The following is a 19,522-nucleotide window of genomic DNA, read 5'->3' as shown; positions in this document are numbered from 1 at the left end:
TTTCCCTCTGGTGGTGGTAGGGAGGGTAGGGAATGGATCTAATTTTCTGGCCGTTTACAATTCACCTGACCTCAAGAGAGGGGGTTTGAAAACAATCCCCTGGTCCTCAATAGTCTCCCCTGAGATGTCTTGTCCAGCTGGATCTTCGAAACTTGAGCCCTGGCCTTTCTGCATGTGCTGAAGGTTTCAGAGCTGGCCAGTCCTTCCAGCATCAGGCATGGGCAGCTTGTGGCCATCCAACCCTCCCCCGCTATGCTGACTCTGTCTTTGCTCTGACTGATCCTCTGAAATTCAACCACACCTTCCAACCAGTCCGTGCCTTTGTAACACCCATCCAAAGCCTTACCTCTCACCACACCAAGGAAACCCACGAGCAGTCCACCTGCTCAAAATCCTCGACAATATCAAGTCAGAACTCATCTCTGGCTTCCTCCGTATTTCAACCCCCAAAGCCCAGAGCTAGTGAGACCTAGGAGGCCTGTTGTAGCTAATGTTCTCCAGGAAACCACCTTTGAGATGCGCCTGTAAAAGGTTTATTGGCAAAAGTTCTCCAGAACAACACTTGTAAGGGAATGAGGGAAGCTGGGTGAGCAGAGAGAGAAGTTACTACTGCCATGCATTTGCAAAGAAGCTGATAGTACTGGGAGCTCTGGAAGTGGGAGGGCATTTCGGAGTTGTTCCAATAGAGGCAAGGGGTCTAGACCTTTCTATCCCCAACAATGGACCAGTCATTGGATATATGCTGCCTTAGGGAGTTCTTTTGACCTTGGGCTAGGAGGCCTTCTTTGGCGAAGGGCAATGCTTGGAGATGGACTCAGCTGCAAGGCATCGGCTGCCAGGACTCACAGCAGCCGGGGAACGAGTACCTGACCCAGGAGGGGTATCTGGGCAGCACATCAATGTCCACTGCACGGCCATCTCAGGCCGCCTGCCCAAATATCCACTCCATCCCCTCTATCCTAACGTGGCTGTCCTGTGTTGCTTCCAACTGTTTGATGAGGTGTTGCCACCCTTCTCCCCAGATGTCCAAGAGGGAAGTAGAATATGCAATCCTTCTGCCCTCAGATTCTCTGTGTATCTGGGAATATGTCTGGGAATTTTTATTCCCACTCATCCTTTCCCAGACCCCTCTAAACTGCTCTGATGTCATAGCCTACATCCTCTCTAATCCATGTTCCACCGTAAAAACCCTGTGTTAAGTCTCCAACTGATGGCTTTGGGGAACCCCACAAATCATTTCTTTTTCTTAGCAAAGCCTGAATCTTACAAATATTTGGCTTGGCATCTTGTATACCTTTTCTTACGTAAAATTTGTTTTCAAGCTGAAAGTTTCCAGTTTAGTCCTTTGTACCTTGCCCACGCCTCTCCCCGAAGTAATGGATATTATTGATGGATGGAAGACTAGTGACACCTTGGAACAGTAAAACTTAACTTTAGCTGACATTTTGTATATATTAACCTGATCAACTTACAATGATAGACGACATGATATTCTACCTTATCAGAAAATGCACACTTCTTTTCCTGGCTGCTCTTCGTGTTTGGTAAATAATACAAACTGTTGAGAGCTCTCAATTTTACAGAGCCTTCTTTGAGAGCTGCTCTTTATATGCCTGAGATCAGGGCTCAGGTCTCCCAGGGCTCTTAATATTTTCTTCCCACACCCCATAGGTTTGTGCACCTGACTTGGGAGGCTAGTGCTATAAGCCTTTTTCAGCCATTTGACCAGAAACATCTGGGAGGCAGAGGCATCTCAGTCATCTCTTTCTAATCTTGTCTGTCCTGAGTACCATAGCAGGAACCACAGGGACTTGTGACCACACCCAAGTTGGTCCCTCCTTTCACTCAAATCTTAATGATCCCTCTTGACCCTACCAAACCTTAGATTCCAGTGATCCCTTTTTAGAATGTTAGAAGGAACAATTTATCCTGTCTCCATGGCTCTATGGGAGAAGGAATAGTGCCCTTTTTTCTCCTCTAGGAAGTCTCTGGGAATAATCTGCTCTCATATTGAGAACTCTTTTCCAAACAAAAGTCCACACACTTATGGGAGTTCACCTATGTATTCTAAGGGGTCTGGTAATTTTCTCTAGATTTTTCATCTCTGTGGACTGTCGCTTGATTTTGGTGGCTAATCTTGTGTTTATGTTCAGGCAGACTTTGCCATTGAGTCTTTCTACTTTAATTGTTTCTGACTAATGAGAAGAGAGGCAGATCTAATATGTAAATGATGTATATCCACCAAGCAATAGCCAAATGTTATACCAGCACTCTATACAAAGAAAGACTTCCTAAGAAATCCTATAGAGGAGTCCTCAGTGGCATCCAGCAGGATGCATTTGCTGAATCAGGAGAAGCTGTGCCACCGTGGGCAGTGCCATAACTTTTTTAAATGCAAGCAGCAATTTTATTTCATCAAAACATCATGTCACATTAAATTCAGGTTGTTAATTTCAAAATTACCGGTTTTCAATTTATGTTGCTTTTATGTTGTAAATAAATTATAAGCATACAGAGATATGCCTTATCTGATGGTTTATATATTTAAGTACATATATAAAAAGAATGTATATTTAAATATTTATAAAATGATTGAACCCAGCATGGGCAAGAAGTCTGGATAAATTTTTGTTTTTCTTCAAAAGCTATCTGTGCATTTGAAAAACACTATTCTGTAGCAGAGGGGGTCATATCTTGCTTCAGGGTGTGTATCAGAATCAATAAGGAGGGGCTGGTGTTTAACACCCTTTTTATATTTTCTTTCCAATACTACACTTCCTCCTCATTTCATTTCTCTGCCCTACCCCCAGCTGTGGGGGAAGTGCCTAGACAGTCATCATTTCTTATGAGCTCTTTGAATAAGATCACAACCACATCCTGGTGCCTGCCTCCCTCCCCACCATCACCTCTTACCAAGATCCTCTCCCTTGCTCAATAAATCCAAACACACTGTCCTGTTTTCAGTTACTTCTATGTGCCAAGCTGTTTCTACCTCAGAGTTGTTTCCTATTCTCCAGCTGATCTCCTCCTTACTTTCCAGGCCATCTCCTACTCATCCTTCAGAGCTTAGCTTACCTGTCACTTTATTGTAAATAATCCTAAAGTTCATATGGAACCACAAAAGACCCCGAATTGCCAAAGCAATCTTCAGAAAAAAGAACAGAGCTTGAGGTATCACACTCCCTGACTTCAGACTATACTACAAAGCTACAATAATCAAAACAGCATGGTACTGGCACAAAAACAGACACATAGGTCAATGCAACAGAATAGAGAGGCCAGAAATAAACCCACACACCTATGGTCAATTATTCTATGACAAAGGAGGCAAGAGTATACAATGTAGAAAAGACAATCTCTTAAATAATCTGTCTGGAGAAAACTGGACAGCTACATGTAAAAGAATGCAATTAGAACATTCTCTAACACTATATACAAAAATAAACTCAAAATGGATTAAAGACCCGAATATAAGACTGAACACTATAAAACTCCCTGAGGAAAACATAGGCAGAACACTCTTTGATTTAAGTCACAGCAATATTTTGGGGGGATCTGTCTCCTCAAGTAAAGGAAGTAAAAGCAAAAATAAACAAATGGGGCCTAATTTGCTTAAAAGCTTTTGCACAGCAAAGAAAATCATTTACAAAACAAAAAGGCAATCTACTGAATAGGAGAAAATGTTTGCAAATAATATGACCAATAAGGGATTACTATCAAATATATATAAACAGCTCATACAACTCAACATCAAAAAAACAAATAACCCAATTAAAACATGGGGAGAAGAACTGAACAGACATTTTTCCAAAGAGGAAATGCAGATGGTTAACAGGCACATGAAAAGATGCTCAACATCGCTAATCATCAAGGAAATGCAAATCAAAAGAATGAAATTCTGCCATTTGCAACAACATGGATGGACCTAGAGAGTATTATTCTTAGTGAAATAAGTCAGACAGAGAAAGACATAACTCTTAGAATGATGGATGGATGGATGGATGGATAAATGGATGGATGCATGGGTAGTTGGCTGGCTGGCTGGCTGGCTGGATGGGGAGGCCTTTCCTGACCTTGCAATCTAAACAAAAGTGTCCCTTGACATCCTTTTTTAAAGCACTAATTTTTCTTCTATAGCACAGCAATTTGCAATGATATATTGATTTATTATCTATCCCCTGTAGTAATCTGTAAATTCCATGAGGGCAGGTCATTAATGACTTCATACTCATTATAGGGCATTCCATTTAGAAGACACTCGCTATATATATGTTGAGTCAATGGACAAAAGGAAATCCTGAAGACCACATTCTTATCACTAAAATAGCTATAAAGAGGGAGAAAAGACCTTTCCTAACATTTTAAAGTCTTTTAATTATTGGATTACATTAACCTGGTGCATTCCAAAGAAATAATAAATTTTAGGAAAAATAACGTGGCCTTTGAGATGAAAGAGAATCACAAACTGAAAAAGCACTTGCATATAGTTTCCTCAGACACCAATCAAAGACAAGACATATGCCATTATCAATATGAAAGTGACTCTAAAGGCTACGGATTTTTTTAGTTACTTCTTGGACGGAATAGCTCTTCAGATGTATATAATTCAGCAGTCAACAAGCATTTACTCAGAATAGTAGAGCGTTAATGTCATTTATCTGACATTATTTTTAAAAATCTAGAAGTAGTCGTCCCAGGATCATGGATACATTCTCCGGCTGTGTATTCAACTCTAAGCCCCTCCTACCTCAATACTGCTCTAAACCCCCAGGAGTGATGGACAAGAAAAGCAGCTAATCCAGGTGCCCCTAATCAGGAGCAGGGGGCAGGCCAGTGTGCCTGGCTGCCATAGTGCCCAGCTACTCCAGGGCCATGTAAAATTTGCCAGCAGGATCAAGGCTACAATTCTAAACTACTGAAAACCTCAGGAGCTGGGGCTAGTGGTACTTTGCTGTGTGGTAACCCTAAACTCAGGCCCTATGCCCTGTCACTTATCCAAGATGGGTGAAAGAGATAGACCTCTCAAGGCCAGTGATCTCTAAAGACAGCACAACTCCCTGAGTTCACAGTCCAGAGACACTGAGGAAGGAATGGAGACTTCACAAGTCCACCAGCTGATTTGGTCTAGAGTTATCAGATTTTGGTTAAGTTCTGGATTTCAAGGTCACCTCATTAATAGCTTCTTTTATTGCATAAGTATTCACTATCTATTGTACACTTGTCCTTAGCAAGCATGCTCTTACATAGCACTTCTGAATTTTGACTTTTTTTTGTTTGTTTGTTTGTGGTACGCGGGCCTCTCACTGCTGTGGCCTCTCCCGTTGCGGAGCACAGGCTCCGGACGCGCAGGCTCAGCGGCCATGGCTCACGGGCCTGGCCGCTCCGCGGCATGTGGGATCTTCCCGGACCGGGGCACGAACCCGTGTCCCCTGCATCGGCAGGCGGACTCTCAACCACTGCGCCACCAGGGAAGCCCTGAATTTTGACTTTTAAATGATGAGAAGGATATAGTTTATAATTATTAAAGCACTTTGAGAGAGAATTCATGCGAGAAAGAAATATTAGGATCACTAGTATTAGGCAACTTTGAAATTATTTATCAGTTTATGGAATCTAAGTTAGCCCACGTGAGGCTACACAACCTTACAGTATTGTTTCCCTGAAGACTCAAGAGTATTTATTAAAATCACAGATTCCTGAGACCCAACTCAAACCCACTGAATCAGAATTCACCATGGGAGGAACCTGGGCATGCATATATATAACAAGTGCCCCCTAGTGTTTGTCATCAGGGGATTTTTGGAAATCGCCCTACAGAAATGATTCTTCATCAGAAATATATTAGGGGCACCTCCCTGGTGGTGCAGTGGTTAAGAATCCGCCTGCCAATGCAGGGGACACGGGTTCGATCCCTGGTGGGGGAAGATCCCACATGCCACAGAGCAGCTAGGCCCGTGCGCCACAACTGCTGAGCCTGCACTCTAGTGCCTGTGAGCCACAGCTGCTGAGCCCGTGTGCCACAACTACTGAAGCCCGTGCACCTAGAGCCCGTGCTCCACAACCAGAGGCCACCACGATGAAAAGCCCTCACACAGCAACGAGGAGTGGCCCTCGCTTGCCGCAACTAGAGAAAGCCCACACACAGCAATGAAGACCCAGTGCAGCCAAAAAATTTAAAAAAAGAAAAAAGAAAAAAGAAATACATTTGGATCTCTGGGGAACGTATGTGATGGGGCCTCTCTCAGAGATTTTGCCAGGGGAGGGTTAAACCTGGACAAGCATCTTTTGAAAATGCTCAACACGGGATTCTTACCTGCACTCTGATAAAGTATTTGTACTAAAGGAATATTTAGTATATGGATCTGAGGTGTGGAAACGAGGCATAATTTATCCTAGGCTGTAACGTTCAGGAAGGAAATGGTGGTGCACACTTCTTTCTAGAAGTAGCAAAACGTTGAGGCCAGCAAACATGGCGGGACTGACAACAGTATACAGCTGGCAGTTTCTAAATGTCCACTCTGCCACACTCAGGTAGAGAGGCTGTGAATTATTCAATCAGTTGGTGAGTTAGAAATCACTCAGGCCATCTAGATCACCCAGACTGTCTTTTTCCAACTGGGAGACTAAGTTTTAGGGCGTCCTTAAGTTTATCAGGTCTACTCACTGCTGTACATAAGTTACTGCATCATATGCCAACAGGCAGTTATGTTCAATCACATATAAAGGACTGATTTTTAAAATAATAACATGCAAAGATGCTGAAGATTGACATTTCAATTTAATTATTAATAGGTAGTACAATTTCAAGGTGCAAAATAAAAACAAATCAAAATGTTCTTTACTGAGCATTGCTATTCCCACCTCCTCTATTGTTCTTTTTCTTTGTATCTTTACAGGGTCTTTTTTTCCCCCCACCTCTCCTCCCCAACAGGTGTTTACATAGATTCAAGTACAGAAAAAATCATCATGTTACATACACTATTCCATACATTGCTTTTTTCCACCTAATAGATCTTGGGGATTTTTCCACACAGAGAGCTTCCTCATTCTTTTTTAAAGACCATGAAATCTGATGTTCAATTCAATTTTATCAAGTTCTAAAGCAGACTTTCATCTCTCTTTGACCATGGCTCACCTGTAAATGTACGTGTGTGAGTGTGTATGTTTATTCTTGAAAGATCACGGGGTGTGTCAGTTCAGGGCCTCCAACAAGCAGATGTCAGGACAGAATTAGACATACGAGAGATTTACTGGGGTGAACACATGTGAGGCATAAAGGCCAAAGGAAGTAGGAGTAGGTGGGCAGAGCCTTTGGGTCACAATGCAGGTCTGAAACCTGTGAAAGGAAGGAGGGAAGGAAGGAGGATTGGGTAGAGGAAACACAGACTGCAGAATAGCTCAAGAAAGTTCCAACCAGGTCAACGGGGAGCACAGAAAATATGAGCCTGTCAGAGGAGGCCTGTGTTGAGAAGGCACGGATCAGCTCTAGCAATGCCACTGTGCTCAGCTATTGGCTGCAGACAGTCTAGGTAGAGTCCTGGGTTTTCGGTGCCCCTTCCATGGAGGCCATTGACATGTAGCACAAAACTCTTTACACATTCCCATAGGTTCATCCACATGCGTCTACTCTGAACCTCCATGTCTCCCATCTTCCAGTCCTTTCCCTTCCAGGCCTCTGACCAGATGGCCAGGTTGTTGGCCATTGCCCAGAAATCTACATATTTTCCCACCTTTCACATAAAATAGATGACCAGGTTCACCATTCACAGCTCTGCCCCTTGGAAAGATTTTCCCTCTCTGCATACTTTCAAGACCACTCCTGAGTGTGTCTGTAATGCAGCCTCCACTCATTTTCAGCTTCATCCACATAATAGCCTGTCCATCAATAAACCAAGTGCAGGCTTTTCTTCCTCTTTAGCTGGTTGAATGGAACCCCAATCTTCCCATAGGTAAGAGCTGGGGAAGGGGTGCTAGTGCAATTCTGGGGGACATGGGGCTCTGGGCCACCTGTTCTTGCAACTTACTTGTGTCCTCTGGTTCTCCTCAGCTTGAATATACCATGTTCATCTCACAATAGACTGCTTCTGGGTCTGTACAACTTTGTTTTGACAGCTCATCATAGGAAATTCTAAAGCAACAGTCATTTGGGGTCCCACGGTCAAGCAGTCGTGTTTTTTTTTTTTTTTGCCAAAGGCAAGGAACTGATTCTCAGAAGCTCTATATTCTCTTCTGCAGACGCTATGGCCTTGCTTCAGATCTCCACAGACCTGCACTGTGATTCTTCCACTGGGGCCTGCCACAATCTTCCTATCATATCTTTTCTCACCACTGACACCAAACACCAGCACCAAAGGATCTGCCTGATCGTATGGCCCAAGAGGCAGGGCTGCTTGCCTGGGCCTCCTGCAAAACTCTTTCCAGCTCTGAGCCCTCTCAAAGCTGCCAGCCTTCCATCCATGTCGCTCAGCATATAGGCTGGAGCAGTTTCTAAGTGTGGCGTTGCTTCCAGAATCCAAGAGGCCTACCGGGTCCTCTGCTTTTTGTTGTTGTTGTTGTATATCAGAGGCCACGAGATGCAGCGATTTGCCTTTTACTTTGGAGGGGATGTCCCAGGGTAGAGCATGGCCTTGACTGCAAACACCACCACAGATCTGAAGTCGCCGCAGCTGGAGGCTATCCGCCAAGTATCCTCGCCACAGGTTCTCTTGGAGGGAGATCTCAGCAGTGCACCCCTGCAGCCTCCCCATGGGGTGTTTCTCCTCAGTAAGCTTTAAAAAGCGCTTGCTATGTGAAGGTAGTAAATGAGATGCAAGCGATAACAAACATTCTAGAGTGTGTTTAAGGAAACGAAGAGGAATTTAAGCTGTATTAGGAATGCAGTCAGTATCTGAAGAATTCCCCAGGGCTCTAAGGTGTGTGTGCTGAGGTGATATGTGGATTGGGACTGCAGCGCTTGGCAAGGATACAACAGTCCCCAGTGTCGCTCAGTTAGAGGGAAGCCTTTACTATTATTGGCCATTGTTTCAAATCCCATTCCAGAGCTCTTGGTACAATTCATTCCCCAATTATAATTTACGTTTCTTTACTGCCTAATAATGGATTTGTTTTTTTCTCTCCTTCAGCTATCAGTCACTTGGCAACTACTTACTCCTTAGTTGTGCTTTCAGCAATATTGTGCACCTCCCTTCTTGGCTAAAAAAATATTTTTTATTGAGGTATAGTTGATTTACAATGTTGTGCTAGATTCTGGTGTACAGCAAAGTGATTCAGTTATAGATATATATGTATTCTTTTTCATATTCTTTTTAATTATGTTATTTCAAGATATTGAATATATTTTCCTGTGCTTTGCAGTAGGACCTTCTTGTTTACCTATTTTATATATAGTAGTATGTATATGTGAATCCAATCTCCTAACTTGCCCCTCCCCCACTTTCCCCTTAGGGAAGTTTGTTTCTATGTCTGTGTTTCCATTTTGTAAATAAGTCCATTTGCATATTTTAGATTCCACATATAAGTGATATATGATATTTGTCTTTCTCTGTCTGACTTACTTCATTGAGTATGACAATCCCTAGGTCCATCCATGTTGCTGCAAATGGCATTATTTTATTTTTTTTATGGCTGAGTAGTATTCCATTGTATATATGTGCCACATCTTCCTTATCCATTCACCTGTTGATGGACATTTAGGTTGCTTCCATGTCTTGGTTATTGTAAATAGTGCTGCTATGAACATTGGGGTGCATGTATCTTTTTGAATTTTAGTTTTCTGGATATATGCCCAGGAGTCGGATTGCTGGATCATATGGTAACTCCATTTTTAGTTTTTTAAGGAACCTCCATACTGTTCTCCATCGCGGCTGCACCAATTTACATTCCCACCAACAGTGTAGGAGGGTTCCTTTTTCTCTACACCCTGTCCAGCATTTTTATCATTTGTGGACTTTTTTTTTTTTTTTTTTGTAGTACGCGGGCCTCTCACTCTTGTGGCCTCTCCCATCGCGGAGCACAGGCTCCGGACGCACAGGCTCAGCGGCCATGGCTCACGGGCGCAGCCGCTCCGCGGCACGTGGGATCTTCCCAGACCGGGGCACGAACCCGTTTCCCCTGCATCGGCAGGCGGACTCTCAACCACTGCGCCACCAGGGAAGCCCATTTGTGGACTTTTTTAATGACGGCCATTCTGACCAGTGTGAGGTGATACCTCATTGTGTTTTTGATTTGCATTTCTCTAATAATTAGCTATGTGGAGCATCTTTTCATGTGTCTATCGGCCATCTGTGTGCCCTCTTTCAAGAAATGTCTATTTAGATCTTCTGCCCATATTTTGATTGGGCTGTTTGGGTTTTTGTTATTGAGTTATATGAACTATTTGTATATTTTGGAAACTAAGCCCTTGTTGGTCATATCATTTGCAAAGACTTTCTCCCAGTCCATAGGTTGTCTCTTCACTTTATGGTTTCCTTTGCTGTGCAAAAGCTTTTAAGTTTGATTAGGTCCCATTTGTTTATTTTTGCTTTTATTTCTAGTGCTGTCTTAGGAAACTGACCTAAGAAAACATTGCTACAACTTATGTCAGAGAATCTTTTGCCTATGTTCTCTTCTAGAAGTTGTATAGTGTCCTTGTCTTATATTTAAGTCTTTAAGCCATTTTGAGTTTATTTTTGTGCATGGTGTGAGGGAGTGTTTTAACTTCATTGATTTACATGTAGCTCTCCAGTTTTCCCAGTACCACTTGCTGAAGAGACTGTCTTTTCTCCATTGTATATTCTTGCTTCCTTTGTCGAAGATTAATTGACCTTAGGTGTGGGGGTTTACTTCTGGGCTCTCTATTCTGGTCCATTGATCCATATGTCTGTTTTTGTGCCAATACCATGCTGTTTTGATTACTGTAGCTTTGTGGTATTATTGTCTGATGTCTCAGAGTGTAATGCCTCCAGCTTTGTACTTTTTCCTCAGGACTGCTTTGGTAATTTGGCTGGGTCTTTTGTGATTCCATATAAATTTTAGGATTATTTGTTCTAGTTCTGTGAGAAATGTCATGGGTAATTTGATTGGGATCACATTAAATCTGTAGATTGCTTTGGGTAGTAAGGCCATTTTAACAATATTAATTCTTCCAATCCAAGAGCATGCGATCTCCTTCCATTTCTTTAAATCATCTTCGATTTCCTTTGTCAGTGTTTTCTAGTTTTCAGCATATATGTCTTTCACCTCCTTGGTCAGGTTTATTCCTAAGTTTTTATTTTTTTGATGCAAATCTAAAAGAGATTTTTTTTTTTTACTTTCCCTTTCTGATATTTCATTGTTAGTGTAAAGAAATGCAACCAATTTCTGTATGTTTATCTTGTATCCTGCTACCTTGCTGAATTCATTTATTACTTCTAGTAGTTTTTGTGTGGAGTCTTCAGGGTTTTCTATGTACAGTGTCATGTATTCTGCATATGACAATTTTACTCCTTCCCTTCCAATTCAGGTACACTTAATTTCTTTTTATCATCTGATTGCTGTGGCTAGGACTTTTAATACTATGTCGAATAGAGGTGGTGAGAGTGGGCATCCTTGTCTTGTTCCAGATTTTAGTGGGAAGGTTTTGAACTTTTCACCATTGAGTATTATGTTGGCTGTGGGTTTGTTATAAATAGCTTTTATTAGGTTGAGATACGTTCCCTCTATACCCGCTTTGGAAAGAGTCGAGTCTTTATCATGAATGGACGTTGATGTACTGCCCTTCTCTATTCAACCTTTTTAGGAAATGGTTATCCCATCAATTTTCACAACTTTTACCATCTTAATAGCAACACTCCCAAGTATGTTTTTATAGTCCCTTGCCCCCACCCCCAATTTGTGTTATTTCAAATTCTGAGTTGCCTTTCATCCATATTTTCAGAATAAAGCATTATGATTTTCACTGTTGCATGAGAGAGATGAACTCATCCTCTTTTCTCCTTCAGTTCCAGGGACCTCTTTTCCAGGAGGTCTCCTCTATTCTCCCAATCACAGTCATGGATTCCCCTCATTCCTTCCCTCTGTACGGTGTCTCTTAAGAAGACCATCCCTTTAGAGATATCTGGAAGGATGCCCCTTCTACATTATCCACAAAGCTAAACAGTACGCCCATGATTCCTGAGAATCGTTTCAACTATAGCAGCCCACAAAACTACTCTATCCTCTGAACCCTTATCACACTTGGTGCTTGTTTACTACTTATAGTTGTCTCCCTTGCACTTTTATTATTTTTCGTTTTTATCTCCTGCCTCTTTAGGTATGTTTTATACCCTTAAGAGCAAGGTCTGAGCTACTTTTCTGTCTCCAAACCTAACCGAGTAATCGTTTATACAAGTGCATAGATATACGTACACACACACATATACACACACATAGAAATACATTTTATGGTTTGCTTCAGGTACTAGGTCTTCAATGCACAGACCTAGTACCTGAAACAGTCTACTCTGTGTCTGCAAGCTTACTCTCTCTTTTAAGTCTCCCTTTAACCTGTCATTCACCTTTTTCATTGTTAGAACTTTTCTGAAACCCCCCGTGAGTCTCATCATTGGACACATATGCTAAGTCTAGGGGACCACTGCTCATTAAAAAGAGCAGGCAGAGAGCCACAAGGGACAAGTCATGGGAAGAAACCAAGGAACTGCCCTTGAGACTTAAATAAGGCTCAGCTGGTGTTTTTATAGCAGAATTAGGCTATTTCTAAATTAGACTCTTGGGCCCTAGGGCAGGATTGCCTAGTTGTATAAAATAAGCCAACAAGTATCCAGTAATTACAGGAAATTTGGCTACGATGAAGCTAATGTTTTGGAAACAAAAGATAGCCTAAGGAGATTAGAAAGGGATAAGAGGAAAAATACACAGGGAATGAGACAGCCAAAGTGGTAGGAGAGCAAGAGGGAGAGGAGAGATAAGCTGAGAGATATGGGTTTTACAGAAGCTGAGGGAGGTTAAGTGTTCACAGATATCAAACTGGCAGCTGCCACTCCTAGCAGGATAGGAATTGAAGAGATGCCACTGTATCTGTCAACTAGGAGGTCCCTAATGGCTAAACAAGCTTCACTAGACTGGTGAGGATAGAACCCAAATCGAGTGGCGTGAGAATGAGAGGTGGGGAGGAAAGACTTGAACGTAACCTACTCATTCAGGGAAGTCTGCAGTTTCCAGAACAGACAGGAGACTTGAGGTGAAAGCGGGACCAGGAAGTGAGGGCTGTTTTAACATAGAGGACACACGAGCACCTCTGTTGGAGGGAAGAAAAGAAATTAAAGTATATCCAAGAGAGAAGGAATTGACCCAGAACGTGGAGAGGAAAAGGGACATCTTTTCCTCTGGGATGAGGTCGTGAAGAAAGGAAGAAAATGAGAACGAATCTGAAGAGAAGGAAGGTGTTCCCAGGGGTTATAGCTCTTTTCCTCCATGAGGGAGAAGACAAGTAGGAAAGAAGGAGCGGCTCGGGGATGGTGATGGGCTTCTGGAAGTTGCCTGGGAAGAGATCGGCCACGCAGTGTGGAGGGGTTAGCCTGAGGCTTGACACCCATGATTTGCAATGGCAACTGGTAAATGTGATTCTCTCCAGAAGGGGCTTCCTAAGAGCAGGGGGTGAGAAACTGTGGCTTAGGCTTGGGGGCTGGGCAGGCAGATGAACTAGGAGGTCACTATAGAAACGACAATGCTGAGGAAAGGACGCATTAGGGCCTTCAGGCAGGATAGGGAAGGGCCAGGAGGACATGAAGGGCATCAAAGGAGTGGAGACTTGGCTAAGAGTCCATGGCTTGTTCAGTGAATGGGAAAGACCAGCGAGTGTTGTCAAAGAGTGAGATCGTCAAGTTTTAGTTTTCAGTGTTGGCCTACGTATGGGTCAAAGTTAAGGGCCACGCTATGTCTGAGGACTTTAAGATAAAGGCCATGATGCTGCGAAACACGACAGATGGTGAGGCCAGGATGAGGCTGCTTGGGACAATGGCAGGCAACAGCAGGTAGGGGGAGAGCAGCTAAGCCTTTGGTCCTAGATAAACAAGGGGAGTGACCTAGAGAAGATGGATTTTCTGAAAATTACAGCACAGAGCCAGTTGCTGGCTTCCTACAGAGTGGGCCAGCATGAATGGTACAAGTCTCAAAGGGAAGGGCTACTGAAAGAGACCTGTCAGAAGAGAAACTCAGGGATTACAGTTGGCCTTCCTTATGCTGCATCAGATTCAACATCCACAGATTCAACCAACCGCAGATTGAAAATATTTGGAAAAAAAAAGAATTCCAGAAAGTTTCAAAAAGCAAAGCTTGAACTTGCCACGTGCTGGCAACTATTTACATAGCATTTGCATTGTATTAGTTATTATAGGTAAATCTAGATAGGATTGAAAGAATATGGGAGGATGTACATAGGTTATGTACAAATACTATGCCATTTTCTGTAAGGGACTTGAACATCGTGGGTTTTGGTATTGGGAGGGGCAGTCCTGGAACCAATCTTCCATAGATACTGAGGACAACTATATTTACTTATCAACTAATTTATTTTTAGTCCTTGACCTGCATTACCAACTGCCTTTTTTTTTTTTTTTTTTTTTTTTTTTTTTGCGGTACGCGGGCCTCTCACTGCTGCGGCCTCTCCCGTTGCGGAGCACAGGCTCCGGACGCGCAGGCTCAGCGGCCATGGCTCACGGGGCCAGCCGCTCCGTGACATGTGGGATCCTCCCGGCCCGGGGCACAAACCCATGTCCCCTGCGTCGGCAGGCGGACTCTCAACCACTGCGCCACCGGGGAAGCCCCCAACTGCCTATCGAATATCTCTGAGATATACTTCTGGATCACCTTTTCCTATATGAACCTATCTTCCCAACCTCTATAATTTACTCTTCTTCCTCCATTTCTTTAATTCTAGCCAGTAGCATCACCGTCATCTGGGCAGCTATTCTAAAAAATAAATAAAAGTCATCTTCACCACCCCTTCTTGCTCTCCACCCAGCCTGCTTCCTTCCTCCATTTGGAAGTTCTCACCCTCACTCTAATAACGAGCGGTAATAAAGAGAATCAGACAGACTTGGTTTAAATTCCAGCTTAACCATTTCTACTTCGAATGATCTTGGGCACATAACTGTTTTAAAGCTTATTTTCTTCTTCTGTAAAGTGGTTATAACACTAGTACTACTCACGTGGGTTATTATGAGATTTGAATGAATTAATGCACGTAAAGAATTTAGCACATAATCTGGCATACCGTAATTTCCTTCAAAGTGGTGAAGATCATTCATTTCGTAAGTCGCTTCCTCTTCTGACTTCATGGTATCCGCAAAGCTTATGAACATATTTCTTAACTTTTTCATTTATTGTGGGCAAGTTTTTAAAATTTTTATGAATCTGTTATCACAAATATGCTAATAATACTCTTTTTGAAATTTTATTGACGTATAGTTGATTTACAATTTGTGTCAATTTCTGCTGTGCAGCAAAGTGACTCAGTTATACATATATATTCTTTTTCATATTCTTTTCCATTATGGTTTATCATGGGATATTGATATAGTTCCCTGTGCTATACAGTAGGACTTTGTTGTTTACCCGTCCTATATATAATAGTAGTAAAACTCATTTTGACTTATATAATAAATCAAGTAATTTAAATTCTTCTTGCTTTTGTACACACTTTGAATCAATAAGCACACTTTGGACAGTGTACACCTCCAGATTAGCTTTGTGTCATTTGTAGTTTTATTAAAAATTCTCAGTAACTAATTCTAATACGTAAATAAAATGAAATCACCAATAAAATTTTAAACACATCTTCTATTAAAAAAAGATAAAAATCTAAGCAAAACATCCTCACCAACATGTTGCTACTAGACATTCACACTCAAATGGCTTACTTTTTGTTACAAAATTTTCTACAGTGGAAATCTACAAGGCCGCGTTTTGAACAGTGGAGAAAAACCAAGCGCTAGTGTGGCTGCTGGCCCCTGGGCTTTAATGGCCTCCCGCACCCCACCTGTCAAACCAACATTCATATTCTCTTCTTACTAATCTCCTCTTAAAGCTAAATTCAACTCCCCCCTTATCCAGGGCAAAGGTTCAGAGTGAGAGGGAAAATGAGGACATTACTAAGCCCAACTATTAAACTGCAGCGTTATTCCACTACCTCCTACGTGCTGTGCCACCGTCCTCAGCACCTCTTCCTCTTCCTGGTTCTCGTTCCCTTGTCTTCTCCAACGGTTGCGATTGAACCTGAACACTGACGTTAATGAACATATCAGTCAGACTGGGGAAACATTCCACCGGGATGACAGCAGGTAAATGGAAGCATGGGTTGTATGCTTTGTATGTATGATTTTTTGCCAAAAATCTCTCAGTGAACTACCAAAAATTCCATACTAATTTTCCCCCCTGAAGAGAGTCAGTGGCAGAGTCGAGTTAGGACTGATTAGTTGAAATGTAATAGCAGACACCTGGTGGTGGATTCTTTCTTTTAATGAAGGGTCCTTCCAAGGAAGACATCTATTAGGGACAGCAAGAGGAAAAGATTAAGGGATAAATGGGCATATCTTTTACTGTCCCCAAATCTCCATATTCTTCCCAGATATGTTTGCACGAACGCCCTTTGTCTATCTACCATGGATGGACTACACATCCATTATAGATCCAGAAACTTACTTACTCTGTGCTGTGTATTTCAGAAAGTCCATCATTTGCCTGAGAGCTAATTAGGAAAAGTAAAAAAGCATTAAATGTTTCCACCATGCTTGCAAACACAAGTTTAGCCCTTAAATGTTCATATATGTAGATCCTAACACACATGGGTGGGTCGAAAATAAAAAGGCAAAGAAACAAAAGTTACTCTATGAAGAAATCCAGTTCCAAATGAGAAAAAAATATGTTGGCCTGAGCAATCACACAGTTTCGCATATCAGAAAGAACCCCCAAACAGATGGAAATGTGACTGTCTACACTAGCTCCTGATCCAGAAAAATGGAATTATGGCTCAGCTGCAAAATCCTGGGCCTTCGTTTTCCCAGTGGCCTAAATCAATCCCCAGCCCAGGACAAGATGCTGAGCAAGGTGCATAATTATTTCAGGCCACTAGGGTAAGCACTATTCCTGGCAACTCTGCAGGCAGCGCCATGGATAAGGGTTTCTAATTCTCTTTGGTGATTTGGTTCTGTGTAAACTGAGATTTTTCTTTCAGTATTTCAGCCAGATAAGCAGGAAAGGCCAGCTCCAGTCCTGAGCTAGAGACAATCAAGGTCAGTTTCAGTTCCTTTTCTGTGCAGTTTAGTCTCCTTTATCCCTGCTGCCTTCCCTGACACCTGTCCTTATATTTTTATCTGATTATCAAAACCTAGTGAGAGAACTTCTGGCAGCCTCTGGTGCTTACTATGTCATCCAAAAGCCTCTCAGCCTAAGGAATACCACGAATACTCTGCAAAGCAGTGTCCTTGAGAGGCTATAACCGAAGACCCCTGGCTATGAACCACAGAGAAGTGTCTCCCATGGGTATTTTAAGGGTGAGGTTGAAACCAGTGCCTGCTTTTCCCAGGGGCAATACTGACTTAGCAACTTGCCTATTAACAAATCTCTGATGTTTGGCTTTACACTGCACCCACAGTATATTCAGTTATTACCTAACATTGAAAGTGAAAGGTAAATCTTGTCATTCCCATTTGGAAGATGGTGAAATAGAGGTTTAAAAGTTTAAAAGAGTTGTCTAAAGTGAATTCAACAAAGCAGTGTTGCAGCTGCAAAGTAGATCAGCTGACACCTGTCTCCAGTTTTGTAGGTCAGGGACTCTGTAAGTTTAGAGCAGTGTTTTACTTACCCTATTCCTCCTTGAAAGCTTCTGTTTACTTTCTTAAACTGTGGATGCCAGTGGAGAGGTACCAGGTGTACATTCCAGACACTTATACAACATACACAGACTGAGCCGTCTGCCCTTTGGGTACACAGCTCCGGGCTGAAGAATTTCTAGGGTTGTTAGAAGAATAAATGAGGCATTAGAGGGAGCAGGCTCTGAGGTAGAAGCAAATACCCTACATCCCTGCAAAGACAGGTTAAAAACACCCTCTTCATTATTACAAACAAAAAACCTCACCAGTTTATTCTGTGCTTTTGCAAACTGCATTGCTCTCCCCCTGTATGTTCATTAAATAAATGCAAACACATGTGCTTTGAAATGGGTAGGTGTAAAAGAACATTCTGCACAATTATATCTAGGCTGTGGCAGACTTATCTCACATGCATACATGTATCTGGGGGATGTTAATTCACGGTGACAGCTGAGCATGACAAACGCAACAGTACACAAATTGGAAGGCCGAAAAGATGCAACTACGAACCCCATGCAGACAAACACGCATATGAGTTTTCCCTCAACACACACGTGGCCGCACTTATGGGCGCGTCACCACATTGATAAACCCCAAACACAAACACCTGGGCCTCTGCCGCCCGCGAGCTGCCTCCACACACGGGGCCTCGCCTCCTCCTCCAGGCAGGCGGGGACTCGCGCACGGCCCTGGGCACAATCGCATCCCGCTGCGAGAACACACGCGCGCCGGCCGGTCCCGAGCCAGCCCGCCCGCCGGGGAAGCGGCGGCTCCCGGGGCTGGGGGCAGGGCCCGGGAGGGGGGGCGGCGGTGCGGGAGCGCCGCGGGGCCGGGCCTCGGCGCCCGGGGAGGGGAAGAGGGGCGGGCGCGGGGCGGCGCCCGGCTCACGTGGGCGGGTGGGAGCAGCTGAAGGTCCGCTCCAGAGCCCGGGCTGTCCTCTCGCGCGCGGCGCTGGCCAGGGCGGCGGCGGCGGCGGCGGCGGCGAAGGAGGAGGAGGAGGAAGGCGGCTGTGGCGGCGGCGGCAGCGGCGAGAGAAGAGGGGAGGACGGGGGCGGCGTCGGACTGGAGCCGAGCGGCGGCGCGAGCTGCCCGGGGCGCTGTCGTGAGCTCGCCCGCCGGGCCTCCACCCCCGAGCTACACCCTGCCGTGCCCAGCTCTGCCCGCGTCCGTGCCCCCGCGGGGAGCGCGCCGGGGCTGCCCCCCGAATGACGGGCGGAAGGTTCGACTTCGACGATGGCGGCACCTACTGCGGCGGCTGGGAGGAGGGCAAGGCGCACGGGCATGGCATCTGCACGGGGCCCAAGGGCCAGGGCGAGTACTCGGGCTCCTGGTCGCACGGCTTCGAGGTGGTCGGAGGCTACACCTGGCCCAGCGGCAACACCTACCAGGGCTACTGGGCGCAGGGCAAGCGGCACGGGCTGGGGGTGGAGACGAAGGGCAAGTGGATGTACCGGGGGGAGTGGTCACATGGCTTCAAGGGGCGCTACGGGGTTCGGCAGAGCCTGTGCACCCCCGCTCGCTACGAGGGTACCTGGAGTAACGGGCTGCAGGACGGGTACGGCGTGGAGACCTACGGGGACGGAGGTGAGCGGCGTCGCTGGCGGCTCGGCAGCTCCGCGAGCTAATGCGGTGGGCTTTGCCCAGACTGCGGGGAAGCGGGGAGGACGCGAGGCGCACGTGTCCGGAAACCCGCCAAA

The 19,522-nt window shown here is 44.2% G+C and overlaps 1 protein-coding gene across 2 annotated transcripts in view; it reads left to right on the top strand.

The window, feature by feature from the left end:
- Positions 1 to 18,962: 18,962 nt before the first annotated feature.
- The window catches only part of JPH1 (junctophilin 1), an 80,343-nt gene continuing 79,783 nt past the window's right edge, over positions 18,963 to 19,522 (top strand). The window contains exon 1 of one of the 2 annotated variants that reach the window (XM_007458438.1): positions 18,963 to 19,409. In XM_007458438.1, coding sequence (XP_007458500.1) covers positions 19,031 to 19,409 — 379 coding nt within the window. In that variant the 5' untranslated portion in view covers positions 18,963 to 19,030. The remainder of the gene's footprint in view (positions 19,410 to 19,522) is intronic. The other variant, XM_007458439.1, reaches the window with a different exon arrangement.

Source organism: Lipotes vexillifer, unplaced genomic scaffold (assembly GCF_000442215.2).
Source record: "Lipotes vexillifer unplaced genomic scaffold, Lipotes_vexillifer_v1.1 scaffold493, whole genome shotgun sequence".
NCBI classification, from domain to species: domain Eukaryota; kingdom Metazoa; phylum Chordata; class Mammalia; order Artiodactyla; family Lipotidae; genus Lipotes; species Lipotes vexillifer.
Note: the sequence above shows the minus strand (reverse complement) of the source record. Positions and strands in the feature narration are given on the sequence as shown.